The 18,813-nt window shown below is 40.2% G+C and overlaps 1 protein-coding gene and 1 pseudogene across 1 annotated transcript; both read right to left on the bottom strand.

Moving 5' to 3' along the window:
* Positions 1–393: 393 nt before the first annotated feature.
* LOC114098491 (tripartite motif-containing protein 5-like) lies at positions 394–13,530 on the bottom strand. Its single transcript, XM_027942737.2, is given in 8 exon segments — positions 394–935; positions 1,192–1,218; positions 1,487–1,587; positions 2,932–2,954; positions 8,184–8,414; positions 12,325–12,420; positions 12,992–13,141; positions 13,143–13,530. Coding segments are annotated over 8 exon segments (1,443 nt in total). The 5' UTR covers positions 13,416–13,530.
* LOC114098393 (ATP-dependent RNA helicase DHX15-like) lies at positions 9,187–11,364 on the bottom strand (annotated as a pseudogene).
* Positions 13,531–18,813: the final 5,283 nt, after the last annotated feature.

Genomic DNA, 18,813 nt, shown 5'->3' with positions numbered 1-18,813 from the left:
AGGTACTCCTGCACATAACCCTCAATAATATAGAAAGGTGGTAGAAAACTCTCCTTCATCTTCTGTCAGTGGCAAAAAAGAATAGAGTTTTAAAGATTTGGCAGAGGTGTTACCTCAATAATGAGATTATTTAATGAGGAATTGGTCTTTTTTCCTTGGAAGCATGAAAGATGATGAATTAAGATTCCCTAGGAGAGATAAACAAGATATTGGGATAAATCCTTATGTGAGGATTTATATATCCTTATGTATACTTATGAGTGAAAGACTTCCTAACAGAAAGGCTGGAGGCAGCAAGGAAAGGTGGTTAAAATGGTGCAGATGAGCTCAGGTGCATGGGATGCACAAAAGGGCCAGAGGTACTGCACAGACTGGGTGAGGGTATAAGAAATTTCAAGAGCTTGGCCAGTGTAGTGTCATGGGCTCTGGACATGTCTCAGGATTGAAGTAAGGAAAAACTTCTTTAGGAAAGGAACATTTGGAGAATTTATAGATAAGAAACCCATGGTTTGTAACATTGTAAAATGAAAGTTCACGAGCCTCATAATCTAGGAAAACCCCAATACGTTGTGGAGGAACAGTCACAGAGAGGACCAAGGTCAAAGGATAATGGGCACCTTTCTTCCAAAAAGCATTATATTGAAATCTGTGAAGACCTATAACCCAGTAGCCACATGTAGGTTGATTATTTTTACTTTGTCCAGGGACAGATGCACATTCGAAATATTTTCCATCACACAAACCCAGAGACCAGGCACTTTTCTTGGACACATCTACCATCCAGTAATGTTTTCCTGATGTGATAGGTGGGTAGCCCAGAACACCTTCATGATAGTTCCCACGCTTGTGCCAGTATTGGGTTACATATCTTAATTGTCTCTGGTCCTTAGAAATGACAATATTTGGATTGTTGCTTGGAGACAGTGTCAGGTGAACTGTAGAAAAATTAGAGTCACATCACAGATACGATTTAGCTTTATTTGTGATGTTATAAAAGGAATCCTGAGAATAACTTAAAAAGTGGGAAAAACTCTGATCAGAAGTCAGAGAGATAGAACACTGCAGAAACAAGGTATGTGAGTGACTGTTAGAAGGAGCAACATGGACCTTAAAACATGAGAACTACCAGAGAAATCAATTCTGAAAGACGCTGAGAAGACTGTGGCTTATGATACAGTAATTTCTGCTTACCCCAGTAGCGTTGAACGTCTGTCAGCTCTGAAATGATAAAAATTCATGGTGTGAAATACAAAGGTGTCAGCACTGAAATCCATTCCCTTTCCAGATTAGGAAAAGGAGGAGGGATATCATAGGGCAGTAAACTGACAAGTGAGGATGAATGGCCACTCCCCATTAAATATGATCACATGGTGAACACACAGAGTCCACTCTCCCTTGTCTCCTCTACCCATACCTAGAAACCAACATCTTCCCCATCTATCACCTGCCACCACTAGAATCACACATTAAATCTAGCTCTTCTCACTTTTAGACACCTGCAGCATCCCCTTCAGATCAGGAGCTCGGAATACTCTTCTTTGTTCCTTGGGGAAAGTTTTTGGCTTCCTCAGCATTAAGTCCTTACACCTAGGGATGGAAAAAGTTGACCCACACTTCAGACCTTGTGGTCCCCACCCTGACAACAACAATTTCTTTCCATCATTTCACCCCATTGATGCACTTGAACTTTCTTCACCAAGGATCCTGAGAAGGGGAGGGAAGATTCCTAACCCTGAACTCCTAAGAAATGTTTCATGGTCACCTCCCTATTTACTTTCTTTGTGATCTTGTGAGGGTCTTAACCTCTCAGAAGCATAGTTTATAAAATGAATCAAGTTGCCCCTCTCTCTCTACCTCCTAGAATGCATGGTCAATGATGAAATATTGGATTTTACAAAACTCTGGTGTCTAAGAAAAAAGAATATGAGGAATATCAGTGCTATGAGTGTGTGTTCTCGAGAAAATGTTCAGAAAGTAAGACTGCAGGTCCTGACTCCTGGGTATTTGAGAAATAAGAAATGTAAGAATCATATCTGGAAATGTTCAAAGCTTATCGCTAATAGGGAAGCCCTCAGGTGACATCTGAGGTTTCATATTCTCTGGGGAAAAATGTCAAACATTTGGCAAGGGCAATACTATGAACACAAAAGTCATAGTTGTTTGAATTATATGTTTCTGGAAAGAGCTTGATGCTGCCAGGCAGGTGTGCACTTTCAGATACCAAGATGCACCTTTCCACAAGTATGTAATGCACATGGATCAACTGATTCTGGTGTGATGCTATCCTTGCACACCAAGGCAGTGCCTTCTGGCACCTTCAACTTAGTTCCTGATGGTTCAGACTCCTTATCATGCAACTGGAAGATGCCTGTACATATAGAATCTTTCAGACACTTTATCCCTGACAGACCAACTTCCCCAGTCAAGATTGTATAATCATCAAGAGATTCTAGTTTGTTTGTGAAAATCTAAATAGAAATCACAAAGCCACCCCTGGTTTACTTTATTCCCAGAAGAAACATACAAACATCCAGGAATTGTCCCAATGAGCAATTCTTAGTACTTATCAGACAAAGAAGAAAATTCTTGCCTACAGTAAATAAAGCAGCCATTAAAACTGCAACCAGAGCTAGAAGTAGGCACATGAGGGCAAGAAATGGTGGTGCCACAGGGGGTCTGATGTTGGAACATCTTGTCCCCAGGACAACTACTGTTTCAAACTCTGACCTCCACAACCCAAGTCCCCATCATAGAATCTGTCTAGTCCATACAATACTCAAATCGTGATTTGTGACTATACATTTAGATAATACTATATCTAAATTTCCCTGACCTGGGAGATGTTATATTCTAACTGAACGCCAGATAATTCTACTAAGTACAAATCTCTTCTTACTACACAAAAGATCATCCCTGGTATCCCACACGTACCTTTTCATGACATCATCCATATCCTAGAAAGAAGGGAGAAAAACACAAGTTACGAAATCATAGACTGTCCTCACTGACCAAGTTTCATCACATTGTCACCAGCCCCTGTTGTGCTGAGAATGGAGATAGTCCCAGTGTGATGAACAAAATAATAAACTCAAGGGCTAGGGATATAGCTCAATTGGTAGAGTGCTTGCCTCACATGCATGAGGCCCTGGGCTTAATCCCCAGCACCACAGGAAAAAAAAAAAGACAAATTCATGCCAGTCATTACATGGTTCCCATGAGATAATTTAAATAATATACAATTCTTTCACTTATTTAACATACACATAAACTGTTATACTATTATTTGCCAAGTATAAGCAGACTCTGGATAATCAAAGTTGAGTAAAAGACTGAAAGAAAGAGGGAAATGCCAGAATTCCACGTAAGGCAAAAAAAAAAAAAAAAAAAAAAAAAAAAATATATATATATATATATATATATATATATATATTCTTCAAAAATGAAGGGAAATATATGTAATCCCAGATGAAAATGTAGAGTGTGTTGCTGGCACATGATTTTTTTTTTCTTTTTTGGATATGCATTTTTTTTTTTTTTTGCAGGGGGTGGGCACTGGAGATTGAACCCAGAGATTTGCTTAGTTAGTGAGACTGACCGTCATGGAACTTAAGATTTTCCTGCCTCAGCCTCCAAAGAAGCTGGGGTTATGGCATGTGCCATTGTGCCTGGCACAATATTTGAAGACGTTCTGCAACCTAAATTCCTTCAACAAGTGGGTCAAATTCATAGAAAAAAATAAACTATAAAAGACTCTATAGTTCATTTCCCAAATTATTTCTTAATAATTTAGAAAAATATTATTAACAGAATAAATAAGTACTACTTTGATAACTTATAACATATGTATGTAATATATAAATAACGAGATCACAAAGAAGGAGGAAGGAAGTGAAGCATTATTGCTAAGTTTCTATATTTTTCAGGAATTAAGTTAGTATTGATGTGAATCAGATTGAGACAGAATAGGGTGCATTTTGTAATCACCAGATCAAGTACTAAGACATCAAAAAATACAGCTAGGAAACTAAGAAGACTAAAGTTCTATCCTGGAATATGTTTATTTAACAAAAAAGAAGGCAGTTAAGGGAGGAAAAAAACCTAGAAACTACAGAAGAAATATAGAACTCAAATAAAAAAGTGGTAAATGTAAACACAATTATATCAGTGCCTGCATTGAATACTGTAGTCTCCATATCCTTATCACAATAGAGACTGTCAAATAGACTTAGAAAAGATAAAGCAAAAATAAATTGACATAAAAAGGTTAACAATAGATGAAAATCAAACAAAAAAGATGTTCTTTAAGAGTTAAAAAATCCACTATTGTCATGTATGTAAAAAAAAAAAAAAGAGTTTAAAAAGGTGGTCAACTGTAACTAAATTGACCAAAGAAAGAAAATTTTAAAAGCCAGGTGCAATGGCACATGTCCACATAATCCCAGCAGCTTGGTACAGTGAGGCAGGAGGATCACCAGTCCAAAGCCAGCCTCAGCAATTCAGTGAGGCCATAGGCAACTTAGTGAGACCCTGACTCATAATTCAAGGATGCTTCATCAAACAAATTTTAAATGTGATGCACCATATTAACAGAATGAAATACAAGAACCTTGTGATGGGTTCAATAGATGCAGAAAAACCCTGTCATGAAGTTTTGTATCCTTTCATGATAAAAACTCTCAACAAATTAATTACACAACAATACATATCAACACAATAAAGGCCATACATGACAAACTCAGAATTAATATTATATTCAACAGAAAAACCTTTCTTCCAAGATGAGGAAAAAGACAAGAAAGCCCATTCTCACCACTTTTATTCAACATAGTAAGAAAATTTTAGCCCAAGCATTTAGGCAAGTGAAAGAAGAAACAGATATCCAACATGGAATTTAAATTTTCCCTGTTTGCAGAAAACACGATTTTATCCAATGAAAGCCTCAAGAATTTCACACACACACACACACACACACACACACACACACACTTCTTAAAATAAATAAACTAATTCAGTAAAGTTCTAGATTGTAAAATCAATATACAAAAGTCAATTGATTTTCTATACTAACAAACTATCCAAAAGAAATTAAGAAACCCCCATTCATAATAGCTATAATAAAATACTAAAATTTAACAAGGAAGTGAGAGATCTATACACTGAAACCTATAAGCAGTTGTTAAGAAAATTGAAGACACATACACACACACACACACACACACAAAATGGAAAGATATCTGTACTCATGGGTTGAAAGAAATGATATAGAGAAATACTGTAAAACTTTAAATTCAGCAAAAAGAGCAAAGATGGAGGCATCACACTGAGTTTAAAATCTATAACAAAGCTATGCTAATCAAGACACAAAACAATGGCAGTGAAAACAGATACACTTGTCAATGGAACACAATAGGGAGCTCAGATGTAGGGGGAGAATGTATTTATGGTCAGTTGATTTTGAATACACTGTGTACTAAGAGTACACAGAAGGTCCAGGCTCAGTGGCTTTGCCCATTATACCAGTGACTTGGAAGGCTGATCAGATGTACAAGCCAGCCTGGACAACTTAGCAAAATCCTGTCTCAAAAAAAAAAAAAATTAAATAAAAAGGGCTAGGGATGTACCTAAGTGCTAGAGTGCCTCTTGGGTCAACCCATAATGCTGGGGGTAGGATTGATAGGTAGAAGAGAAAGGACTGTCTCTTGAATAAATTGCATTGGAACAACAGGGTAGCCACATAAAGAAGAATAGAATTTGAGAATGTATCACACCATATAGAAAAATCACTTCAAAGTGGCTAAAAAATTTTAACATACCACATGGAACTGTAAAACTACTTGAAGAAAACACAGTGCAAAACTCTATGACATTGGTCTGAGTAATGACTTTTTGACTTAATCCCAAATCCTGGCATCAAAAACAAAATGAGACAAATAGGATTACATCAAACTAAAAAGCTTCTGCACAGAAAAGGAAATAACTACAGATTGGGAGAAACATCTTCAAACCATATACTAGATAAGGGATTAATATCCAAAATATATACAGAACACATATATACATATAACTGAATAGTAGAAAAACAAATGTCCAATTTAAATACCGGCAAAGGACTTGAACAGACACTTCTCAAAAGAAGACAAACAAACTGCAAGTATATAAAAAAATGCTCAAAATCACTAATCATCAACGAAACACAACTTAAAACTACACTGAGAGATCCCACTTCACACTTGGTAAGAAGACTATTATCACAAAGAAAAAGCAAGCATTGGCAAGGACACGGAGAAAAGGAAACCTTGGCATAATGTTGGGGGGAATGTAAATGAGCACAGCTATGATGACAGATAATATGGAGGCTCCTCAAAAATTTAAAAATGATTTAGTCATCCAACAACTGGGACTATATTCCAAGGATATGAATAAGTATGTCCCTGAGATATCTCTCATGTTTACTAAAGTACTATTCACAATAGCCAAGATTTGGAATTGACCTAAGCACCCATCAAAGGATGAAAGGATAAAGACAATGGATAAACACAACACAACACAACACACACACACACACAATGGAGTACTATTTATACTATTTGGCCCTAAAAAAGAAAGAAATCTTGACATTTGCAGCAACATGGATGAACCTGGAGGAGTTTATATTAAATGAAACAAATCAGGCACACACACACAAAACGAATGCTGTCTTAAATATGAGGAATAGTCAAAAATTGATCTCATACAAGTGGATAATTAGAATGAGAATAGTCAAGGGCTGAAGGACAGGAAGAACTGGATGCATATTGGTCAAAAGATATAAGTATGTGATTAATATACACATTTTGTGCCAATTAAAATAATATGCAACCAACCTAGATGCCCTTCAGTAGATGAATGGATAAAAAATGTGGCATATATACACAATGGTATATTTCTCAGCAATAAAAGAGAAAAAAATCATGACATTTGCAGGTAAACAGATGGAGCTGGAGAAGATAATGCTAAGTGAAGTTAGCCAATCCCCCCCCAAAACAAATGCTGAATGTTTTCTCTGATATAAGGAAACTTAATGATAGTTGGGTAGGGAGAGGGAGCATGAGAGAAATAGATGAACTCTACATAGGGGAGAGGGGTGGGAGGGGAAGGGAGTGGGCAGGGGATTAGCAATGATGGTGGAATGTGATGGACATCATTATCCAAAGTACATGTATGAAGACACAAATTGGTGTGAATATTCTTTATATACAACCAAAGATGTGAAAATTTGTGCTACATATGGGTAATATAAATTGTAATGCATTCCACTGTCATTTATTTTTAAAAAAATCAATAAAAAATATGTGGCTATTAATTCACAATGAGTAGGGGGAACTAGAGAAGAATAGAGTTACCTTAAATTAGGTAGAGGGAAGTGAGAGAGAGTGGAGGGGAGGGTAAGTGGGGCGAGGAAAGACAGTAGAACAAAACAGACATTATTACTTTATTTATATATTCTGTCTATGCATGATATATCAAAGTGCATAAATGCATTCTACTGTCATGTATAACTAATTAAAACAAATAAAAAATTAAAAATTAAAAGCCATAAAGTCAACATAGACATTAAAAGGATTAAAAAGAATTCTTATGATTAATTAGGACTACATATTTGAGAATCAGATAAAATTAACAAATTTCTAGAGGACACAAATGACCAAAAACAGACTCAGGAAGTATAAATCTAAAAGTCAGACACCAATAACAAAGTTAAAAATTTATATCCCTCCAAAAAGGACAGAATGGACTGATATGGCTTCATGGGTGAATTTTACTGAATATTTAATGAAGAAATAATATTAGTCCTTCCTATTTTTTTTCCAGGAAATAAAGAAAGGGGAAAGTCTCAACTCATTCTATGAGGGAAATGATAAAAACATCTCTTGTAACTGGAAGCCCTTTGTTTGTCAGCAACAAAGCTAAGAAAAAGATGCTTTAAAAAAGCCTTCAATACTGAATTGCAGAAAACAGGGGACTACCAAATATCACTGGTTATAGTGGATCTTCCCTCCAAGGTTTAACTTCTGAACTGCGATTGATAAAAATAATAAAAATGGGATTTTTTTCTTGCTATTTATACATTTAATTATTTAATAAGCTTCATAATTGATTTGGGAATGAGGCACTTCAGGGCCCAGATAAGCTGAAAGTCTTACCTGCAGCATCTCAACTGTTGACCCTCCCAACCGATGTTCCAGATCTGAGATGACATCTTTCACCAACTGGCTCTGCGGGATCAGCTCACTTTCAGACTCTGTCAGGCTGTTCATAATAACTTCCTCCTCATTCTTCAGTTTTTGAATCTCCTGCTCCTCCTCAGAGTTCAGGATGTCTCTCAGTTTTCCAAACTCTATCTGGACATTTTCTACCTCACTCTGTATTTTGCTCTTTGGGAATGAGAGAGAGAAAGAGAGAGGGAGAGGGTCACTCAGTCTATCAGGTGGAACTGGGAAAAGAAACCACAAGAAGAACTATTTTACCTGGTGAGTTCTGACAGGGTAGTCTTGGAACCAAGGGAGAGATTCTGATCTTTCCCTTTCCCTTCCTTCATGACATTCCAAAATAATGAACTTAAGTCAGCATTGTCCAGACTCAACCTCAGCCGCAGTGGGATACCTGGGTGTGCCTCAGCTTTCACACAGCTATCCAGGACACTCATACCTGCTCTTAATTTCACTTCCTCCTCCTCCTCCTCTTCCTCCTTCTTTTTTATTTTAGTTTTTTTTTTTTTAGTATAATAGACTTTATTGAAGTCACTGCCTCTGTACTGAGACAGAAGATTGTGTCTACAAAGCACAAGTTATAACATTTCACAACTTCTAAAAGCAATATCAACAATTACAATGATCATGCAGGCCATGGTTAATAATTACATTTTAGAAGCCTTTTTAAATGTTTAAAAAGAAATGCTTATAACACTCTTATATAGAGAAGCACTTTCAATAAACTACAAAACATTGATCAACATTACCAGTATGAGCCACAGTGTCAACACAAAGGGGAGGCATAAGTGTTTAATTTATCAAGAAAGAGATATTTATTATAAAGAAAAATTAAAAAGCTTTCAAATAAAGGCCATTGTTGAACCAACATGAAGAGCACAACTTGAACTTTTGAATTCATTCATCTTTTAAAGCTCTCTTCTGAATAATTTCAATTCTAAGCATGGAATTTACTACTGTGACTATTCTTGGATTGAAGTTTGGCAATAATGCAGTCCAACTGTCTCTTTGCTTCACACTGTGGGTTACTGCTCATGTCATAAAATTCAGGGGCAATTTTCACCAGCCATTCTGGCTTGATATCTGTACATGTCCAGATGTAATTTGTTGTTTTTAGAAGAAACTCATTATAAAGCACCCATTCAGCCTTGTGGTCAAGAACTCTAGAGGGGTGCAACTGAACCAACAAGTTACCTTTCACAGTTAAGTAACGTCCTGTTCCTTCTAAATGTGCCACCTGCATAAAATACCCAGTAACCAAAGCTTTTCTTATGTTAATAATCCCTGCTTGTAAAGTCAGTACTTCTGTGAGACAAATTAAATCTGTTCATAATTTGAGATAGCTGCTGGCATACATTGTCTATGGATATCAGGGACTGGTAGTTGATGAAGTTGCCATATCACCACTGAATGGACCCATGATTTTGTTTAAAATCATGACAGACATTCAGCAGAGTCAGATGATCTCCATCTATGTGGGCAAATCTCATCTTGGTCTCATCTGCAGCTTTCTTGGCCTCCATGGGGCGAACAAAACACTGTGGAACTGACAACATATGAGCAGAATGTGTTGAATGAGCTGAGTGGGTTGAATGTGCTGAATGGGAAGCTTTCAAAGGTGGTAGATGGGACCTCGTTAGAACAGTTGTAGTTGCAACTTGCAATAATCATTTTAGCAAGCTGTAGATCTAGAGGAAACTCTGCCATCATGGATCCCAATTCAGTCAGATCTGCATCATCATTTAGAGAGAGAATTTTTTTAATATTCATTTATTATTTGTTTATTTATGTTTTAGTTTTCGGCAGGCACAACATCTTTGTTTGTATGTGGTGCTGAGGATCGAACCCGCTGCATGCATGCCAGGCGAGCGTGCTACTGCTTGAGCCACATCCCCAGCCCTCTGCATCATCATTTAAAGCACAAAGAAAATGCAAAATTTCTAGGGCTCTCATCAGAGTTTCAGGAGCTGGTGGATCCATAAAATCAAAATGCACCAATTCATCAAAAACAAGTTTCTTCAACTGTAACACCACTGATGCTAAATTAGAATGCACAATCTTAGGATAGGTGTTATCCTGCATTTCTGTTTTATTAGCTTTCTCTGTAAAGCCTGAAGCATTTCCCAGGTCTGGTATGTTCAGTTTGACCAGTTCTTTGTTGAGCTGAAACTGCTATAATAGCTGACACCAAAAGAGTGACATTGATGTCAGTGATGTCCTGCAAATGTTAGTTGACACAACCACCTTCTTCCAATTACTCCATTTTATTTTTTGGGAGGTGGAGGGTGCTGCTGCTGAGTGGAAGTGTAGCAAACAGTGTAATGGTTTTAATGTCACCAATTTCAGAACCCATATTATCAACCTCATGCTTTATTCTTTTATAGGCTTCATCAATTTCTTCTTGATTGGTTAAGAAATGTAGAAGACCTCCCTCCTCCTCTTCCCACATATGTATCTGGATCATTGTTTGAATTGCTGCTTCAAGATAATCTCTCTCTGGTTCTGGAGAATTAAAGATCTCAACAGGATGTGCAGCCAAGGAATGTTTAATAGAGGACAGCGATTAAAGTAAATCTGGAATTTTCCTGCATCCAGAGTAGCACTTATAACTATAACCTTTAAATCTGACCTATGTCTTACAACTTGCTTGAAAGCACCCATGAGAACATCTGTAGCCAATGTTCTTTCATGAGCCTCATCAGGGATTATTGCACCATAATGCTCCAGGAGAGGATTGTTCATGGCTTCTTGAAGTAACATCTCATCAGTCATATAATTAATTATAATTTTTGCACTACTGCAGTCTTCAAATCAAATGGAACAACCAACTTCCTGGCCCAACATCACATCCATTTCATCAGCAACTCTCTGAGTCACACTCATTGCAGCCACTCTCCTGGGCTGGGTACAGGCAACTCCTCTGTTGGGTCCTGGTGAAGATTGCACATACTCCACATACCATTGTGGTAGTTGATAAGGATTGAAAGAGGGGTCAAAAAAACTCAAAATTTAGTATAAATAATAGAGCAAATGAACAGGGATTTAGCCAGCCAGAAAAAAGGATGCACCCAAGCTGGAGAGCCTGATGAGCACCTGACATCCCATCACTTGTCATCATTTCCTGAGCCTCTGTGTGATAATCACGGCTCTCAAACTCTGCCGCCTGTCTGGACCTTGGTGAGAGCCGCAACTTCTCCCAAGACCCTCTCCTTAACCAGTGGTCCACTCCACACCAGGAAAAGCCTGCCTTGGTTCCGGACCTGGTCACCACAGTCTGAGTGAGTGTGCATCTGCTGGACTTAAAGCCTGAGGCTTAAGACTTTTGAACTTTTGCAGAGGAAATGTCTGTCATGATTAAGTATGTTTTGCAGTGCTTATAATTCATCTAGAATTGTTTGCTGTGAATTAATTATGTATATTGCAGTGCCTAGCACTAAGGATTGTTGTTTTATTGATTAAGAACCTATAGAGTGAAATTATATTGATTAAGTTGATTTTGCCCCCTCGCAACACATGTTCTCTGTCTCAATCTCTTTTCCCATGGGTCCCCACAGACTTCTGGTTTGAGTAATCATCCTCTGCAGGTCCAATTGTTGCATCTTGAAGATCTCATTCTTGGAGAAAACAGTTAGGAAGGAATTAAAAAGAAAAAAGCTGTGGCTTTATCAGCACAGTGGAGGACAGATATTTAACTCTTGGGGACACCCACCCTCTAGCTACAACCTCCTCATTCCACTCTTGAACACCCTGCCGAAAGCTGAACACTCAAGACAGAACCATGACCCATTACCAAAAGTCTTCTTTCACTAGAATCAGTGTCTCAAAAAGCACCACAGCAACAGAACATTAGCCAACCTCACTAGAGTGCCTCCCTGTGAATAGCTCTCTCCAAACAGCTGTACTCCTTTGTGATGTATCCACTCTGCAGCCCCCACCTGACAAGGCAAGGACAAGAAGGATGAATCAAATGCTTTCCAGTGTATGGACTGCCACAGAATAAAGGGGAAGGGTGCTACTTCCCAAGGTCCTACCCAGAATTCTAGCTCATTCCCTTAAAAAAAAAATTTCCCCCTACCTTCCAGAAAGTTCTCTCAGTTTGGATGTCAACTTTCCACTTCTCAGCTTCTTCCTTGGCTATCACCAGGTTTTGCAACATTTCCTGAAACTTCTCCTGTGAGAAAAAAATCACAACAGATTCAAGTGAGGAGCTTTCTTAGCACCTAGAGAGAGGATAAACCTGGAAGAAATCAGGTTGATCTCAGAAGAAACTAAAGCTTTCAGAAACTGTGTGAACAGACAATGGTAATCTATAAATTGGAAGAAATTCTGGGGTAGAAGATATCTTCTCTAAATCTCTGGTAATAAAGTTACCAACCCCTCACTAACAGTAATCTAAATATTTTTGCACTAGAAGAGGAACCTGATGTTGCAGCAAGGAAAGAACTTATATATCAACCCTTCTAATTCACTCTTCTGCTGAAAGGGGTCTTCAGAGCTTTTCTTGGACTCTCAATCTCCACCCATCTAGCACAAGGTGCAGTATTTTTATGCTCCCTGTCCAAGAGTTTCTACTCCAGGCTTAGCAATTAAGTGAAGGTAAAAATTCAACCTTTAGGCCTCAGAAGGTAAGCATAGCATAGCGTAGAAACAAATCACAGGCATCGGTTCAATGACACAATGTAATTAGACTAGAGTGTAAAGAGGAGATATCGTCTCTGTCCTCCCCCCACCTGATCTCTTACCTGGTACTCCTGGACAACCTCCTCCAAGAGGAATGTGGAGTGTCCATGGTGCTCCTGAGAACGCTCACAAAGCCAGCAAATGACCGTCTTGTCCTCCTTACAGAAGAGTAGGAGTTTCTCTCCGTGGCGTGCACAGTGAGTGATACACCTTCTGCTCCTCCTCTGGGTTCAGCTTGACGCCCCTGAGCCTCTCCACTATGTTGGCCACATGCCGATTAGGCTGCAGGTTCTCAAACTCGTAACTGATTCTGCACACAGGGCAGCTGCTCTCCCCTTTTTGACTCATCATGGACTCATAGTTTGATGTGATGCAGGCCTGGCAGAAGCTGTGGCCACAGTTAAGGCTCAGAGGCTGTGTCAGGAGATCCAGGCAGATGGGGCAGGTCACCTCCTCCTTTACATTCCCTAGGATTGCTGAAGCCATAGCATGTGTTTTCCTGCTCCTGTCTGTCCTGACTTCTGAGATTCCTCCTGCTCAGATTCCTACATGATTGGAAGATTAAAAGTGGGCAGAGTAAGAAAGGTTGAAATAGAATGGATACTGACTATGTAGAAATAATGTAACAGGTATTTCACTTGATGCTTAGACTATATCCCTTATGGCTTTGAAACATCCATTTTTTTCCCTCCTCTTTTTCCCAATCTTCTTTTCCTGAAACTTCTCCTCTTTGATCTTCTTTTCCCTAACCTTCTTCTTCCTGATTTTATTCCTGTTCTTCTCTGATACTCTTTTTCCTAAACTTCTCCTTCCTGATCTCTCCTTCCTAATCTCATTTTCTGTTGAAGTGGCACCCCCTTTTCTCCACAGAAAAGCCCTCTTCACCATGGCTGATTTTAAGACTGTCAGCAAAAGAGTCTCTGTGAAAGAGTCCATTGTAGATAAACTTCCTATTTTCGTGTCGCCCTGTTTACTTGGCCACTGGCCGAGAAGATACCAGCACTCCAGGTGGTAGACACCCCTTACTAATTTTTCACAAATGTATCCAGTATAGTACTTTGAAGAAATGTGCAAACAAGGCCTCTGGCCTTGAGCTGGGCTTCACAGAGATGTCTACATTTTTAAGATAAGTTACAAATGGGCCCATGGTAACAGCTGGCAGGGGGAGGAAAGAAAGGGGAGAAGAAGCTCTCCCTTTCTCAGGTGTTGTCCCGAACAGTGAAAAAAAAAAAGCTGCTTTTATGTGAACGTTTGCAGACTGTGAACTTCTGAGCCCCTCCCCTTATATGATGGGTATAAAACTCTGAAACTCCCTGAACTCAGGGTTCAGGGATTAATTGATTACAGCAAAATCTGTGCCCTCTGAACCTGGCTGCAGCCAAATAAAACTGTTTCCTGCTGTCTTCGGTGCCTTGCCTGGTTTGTCCCTACAACACTGTGAATCACCTCAATAAAAGCTCCCTGTCCTGAGACAGGCAGAGTCATAGCCTTTGATACAGGGATCCCCTGTGCTTCTCCTTTGCTAGCAAAGCAATACTTCTTTTTCCTTTTTCTCAAGACTTTGTCTTGGTTATTTGATTGGGGTCAAGGATGAAGACTGAGTTTTCAGTTATGAATTTGGCAAGCCAGTCAGGAACTGAGAATAGCCCCTTCTCCAGCTTTCTTGGGCAGGCTCATCTCTCCAAGGAAGCCCACTTCCATGCTGAGGATACTAGTGAGTTTGTTGAGAGATGACTTGCAGAAATTGGGAGCTGGTATGAGTTTGCTGCAGACCAAACCAGAGGAACTGTTCCTGTGAGTAAATGGAGGGCCTGAGGGACCATCCCAGCAGCTGCTGTAGCTTTTTTTGTTTCAGGGAACTCCCACCTTTTCTCCCTGAACTGCACAGTTTCTCCATTAGTTTCTCTACTTTGAGAAAAAGGAAACTGAAATGAGGAATGTCAATCTTGGCCATTTGGTAAGCTCCCACAGTGTGCATGCTGACAACCTTGATTCTACACATCTCTTTTCCTTTTGTGGGAACATCTGGTCCCTCTTCATGGGGACATCTGTGGAGCCACTGGTGTAGAAGTCACGATTAAGTGGGAGTTGGGAATTTGGGATTTTTTTTCCTATCTGGTCTATTTTAAAGGTTCCCATCTGTTTGTGATAAGCCATTCTTATAGATCGTGGCCGCCATTAGAAGATGGCGCCGGCTTCCACTGTGGCCTGTGATAAACAACTCCTTTTATGGAGAGTTGGCACATAATCCCTTATCACCCTATGAGAAAGATCCACGTGGCGGCTTAAGATTGGTATGCGGGAGGCTTTATTAGGCTATGCTTGGGCGCTCGGCGGGGGGGTCGCTAGAAGATGATACTTGAATCAAGGCCTGAATAAACTGCTGAAAGAAGAATCCTGTGTCGTGTTTTCCCTTGCCGGCGAGGGGTCGCGACAATTGGTGGCCCACACGGGGAATTAATATTCCTCGAACCCAGGATCCAGAACTTTCAGCAGTCAGGGTGGTGCACCGGTAAGTTCCCAGGTAAAGTGGGAATCCGCAAGCTAATAGCGGGACGCTCCTCTGTAGAAAAAGAGAGAGCGGGGATTTTTGTACTTTCACTTTCATTATATCTTTGGAGACATTATGGGCGCTACCTCTTCAAGCCCAATTTTGTTGGCCCTAGATGGGTTGCTACGTTCAAAAGGACTTAAGGTAAAGCAGAGTACTTTGCAGATGTTTTTGAGAGAAGCTGATATAGCAGCTCCTTGGTTTGCCTTTTCAGGGAGTCTTACGATTCCTAGCTGGGACAAACTAGGGAAAGATCTAGATTTCGCTCGTGAGCAAGGCACCTTAGAGGGTGGTGTTATACCACTTTGGAAGTTAGTTAGAGGATGTATAGTAGATGGTAAATGCCAAGAAGCTGTGAGTGAGGGTCAGGCCGTTCTTGAGCAACTACATGAGGAAAAATCTGAAGGATCACATAGTGAAGTGGCAGAGAGTATTAAGAGTAAGAGTAGTGAGAAGGCAAAAGAGCCTGAAAATAAAAATAGGAGAAGGCTCTACCCAGACTTGACCGAATTAAAAACACCTGAGAACACAAGCGACTCAGAGAGTTCTGAGGACCTTGATATATTGCTACAACAACTACGCAAGATAAAAATGAAGAAGAAGAAAAAGGAGATACAGGGCACGCAGGCCTACTGTAGGAAGGGGAAGGGATCTAATATCGGTCAACAAAACTCTGAGGAGGAGGAGGTAGAAAATCTAGAAGAAGATATGGTGCCGGTTGCCCCACCCCCGTATGTGGGGGGGAGCCAAGGTTCCGGGAGATCTTTTCATGCGCAGGTTTGGAGGACAGTTAATACAGATATGGGACTTGCATACCCCGTATTTCAGGACAATAACAGGGGAAGATATCATGAGCCTTTAGACTTTAAGATAATTAAAACCTTGGCAGAATCTGTCCGCACTTATGGCGTAGATGCCGCTTTCACTCTCACTCAGGTGGAGGGACTTACTAGATTTTGCATGACTCCTTCAGATTGGGCTAGTCTAGTCCGCGCTTGTGTTTCCCCAGGGAAATATTTGGATTGGAGAGCATTTATGTTAGAGGGTGCAGTAGAGCAAGCTGCCCAAAATCATGCAGCGGGACGCCCTGCCTGGGATAAGGATATGCTTCTGGGACAAGGCAGGTTTGCTAATCAACAAACAGGATACCCCCCTGAGGTATATGAACAGATTAATAACATTTGTATCCGTGCATGGAAATCACTCCCAAACAGAGGAGAAGTGTCTGGCAATTTGACAAAAATTATACAAGGCCCCACAGAACCTTTCTCAGACTTTGTTGCCAGGATGGTGGACGCCGCAGGAAAAATCTTTGGTGACCCTGATAGAGCAATGCCCTTGATTAAACAACTTGTCTTTGAACAATGTACTAAAAAATGTAAAGCAGCTATTACTCCTTATAAAAACAAAGGCATAGAGGCCTGGATGAAAGTCTGTAGAGAAATAGGTGGGCTGTTAACTAATGCAGGCCTTGCTGCTGCTGTCCTTCAATTATCACATAAATCCAGCCCTGTTGCCGGAAAGTGTTTTGGGTGCGGTCAAGGAGGACCCATTGCAGTACAGTCAGATCTCGTAGGGAGTTTTGTTTGCAGCGCTCCAACAAATTAGCTCAGGGAAAAACCAGGGCTCAGGAAGCTTGACAAATACTTCTGAGCTTAATATTACTACTCTGGCCATTACTTCCCAGGTGTTAATTCCGTTGTCTCCTTCTAATCAGACCTCTAATGCCACTCATTTTAAGGCTTCTCCTTATTGGACTCCTGAGTGTGGTTTCCCCCCAACATTCACACCTTGCCAAGATCATTCTTGGGAGAAACATCAGGTCGCTAAAGGTTTCTCTCTTTCCCCCTCTCTCAAAAGATATTTGTATAATTTTTCTAGCAATGCTTCCTCTGTAGGAACAGGTTGGTCCTAGTTTCAATGGTTGATTTCCAATGAGAAGGGGGCCACAGCTGATATCTCCGCTTTGGCTCAATTACGAGGAGTCCAAAGTTGGCTGTTTAATGTTTCTGGCATTACCCAAGACTCGGGGCGAGGTAGGAGGCTTAAAATTTCTGCAAATAATTCACAATTATCTAATGCTACATTATCCTCCACAGCAGTCTGTCTCCAATCTCCGTTCCTGTTTATTTTGGCTAATGATACATCACAGGGGATGCTTAATTGTTCCAATACTACCTGCTATTTGTCTGAGTGTTGGAATGGCTCCTGGACTACGGCAGTGGTTATGAAAGTTCCGACCTTTGTCCCGATTCCGGTTACTGCAGATCCAGAGTCTTTTCCTATTGTTGAACTGATTAGAGCCCGTAGAGATTTTGGAATTACGGCAGCCATAGTGACAGCTGTGGCGGTATCTGCTGTTGCAGCAGTTACAGCTGGAGTAGCCATGGCCAGCCAGGTACAAACTGCTGCCACTATTAATCAGGTTATTCAACAAACATCCACTATACTTGAATCTCAAAGTAGAATTAATCAACACATTTTATCTGGGATTCTGGCTGCTAATCAAAGGATAGATCTACTTCAAGCTCAAGTTGAGGAATTGTTTGATCTAGTACATTTGGGTTGTGTCGATCAACGTGCACATTTATGTATAACCTCTGTCAGATTTAATGATTCCAGAAATGCCTCCCGCATCATCGGAGAGTATCTATCCGGAACCTGGTCCATGGAAGCAGAAAACTTGATCCAGTCTCAACTAACTCAGATTGCTGTTTTGAATAGTACCCATGTCGAACCAGTGACTTTGGGTCAATTCACCAGTTGGCTATCCTCTGCCTTTTCCTTCTTTAAGGAATGGGTGGGAGTGGGCATTTTTGGGGCAATGTGTTGCTTCGGTATTGTACTTTGTTTGTGGCTTCTCTGTCGCCTTAAAACTCGCCATGCGCAAGAAAAGGCTATGATCGTACAGGCTCTTGCGGCCTTAGAAAATGGCATTTCTCCACAAATCTGGCTTGCACATCTTAAACAGTGATTTTCTGGGCATGGCCATTGCACCCCAAGTTAGTTTCACATTGCACTGGGATTGGCATGTCCTCTTCCTTATTCTCTCCCAGGGCTGAATAGCCCTTGCACTCTGCAGGTCTTGTTACCATTGCACGCAGATGGGTTTCAGGACTGGTCTTTCTTCTCGGCTACAGACTCTTTACCTTCCTCTGGGGCTTAGGGATTGTGTTGCCAACTTAAAATTTGTTATTATTACCAGGCTACCTGTGTTATCCTACTTCTCGCCGTCGTCACGATGCAGGATGCGAGGCAAAGCACTGCACTTGAGTGATCCCTCAACGGACCTCAAGGAAAGCATGTCCTATTGCATGCGGGTTTGACGTCCAC

This window comes from Marmota flaviventris, chromosome 9, assembly GCF_047511675.1.
Source record: "Marmota flaviventris isolate mMarFla1 chromosome 9, mMarFla1.hap1, whole genome shotgun sequence".
Lineage (NCBI taxonomy): Eukaryota > Metazoa > Chordata > Mammalia > Rodentia > Sciuridae > Marmota > Marmota flaviventris.
Note: the sequence above shows the minus strand (reverse complement) of the source record. Positions and strands in the feature narration are given on the sequence as shown.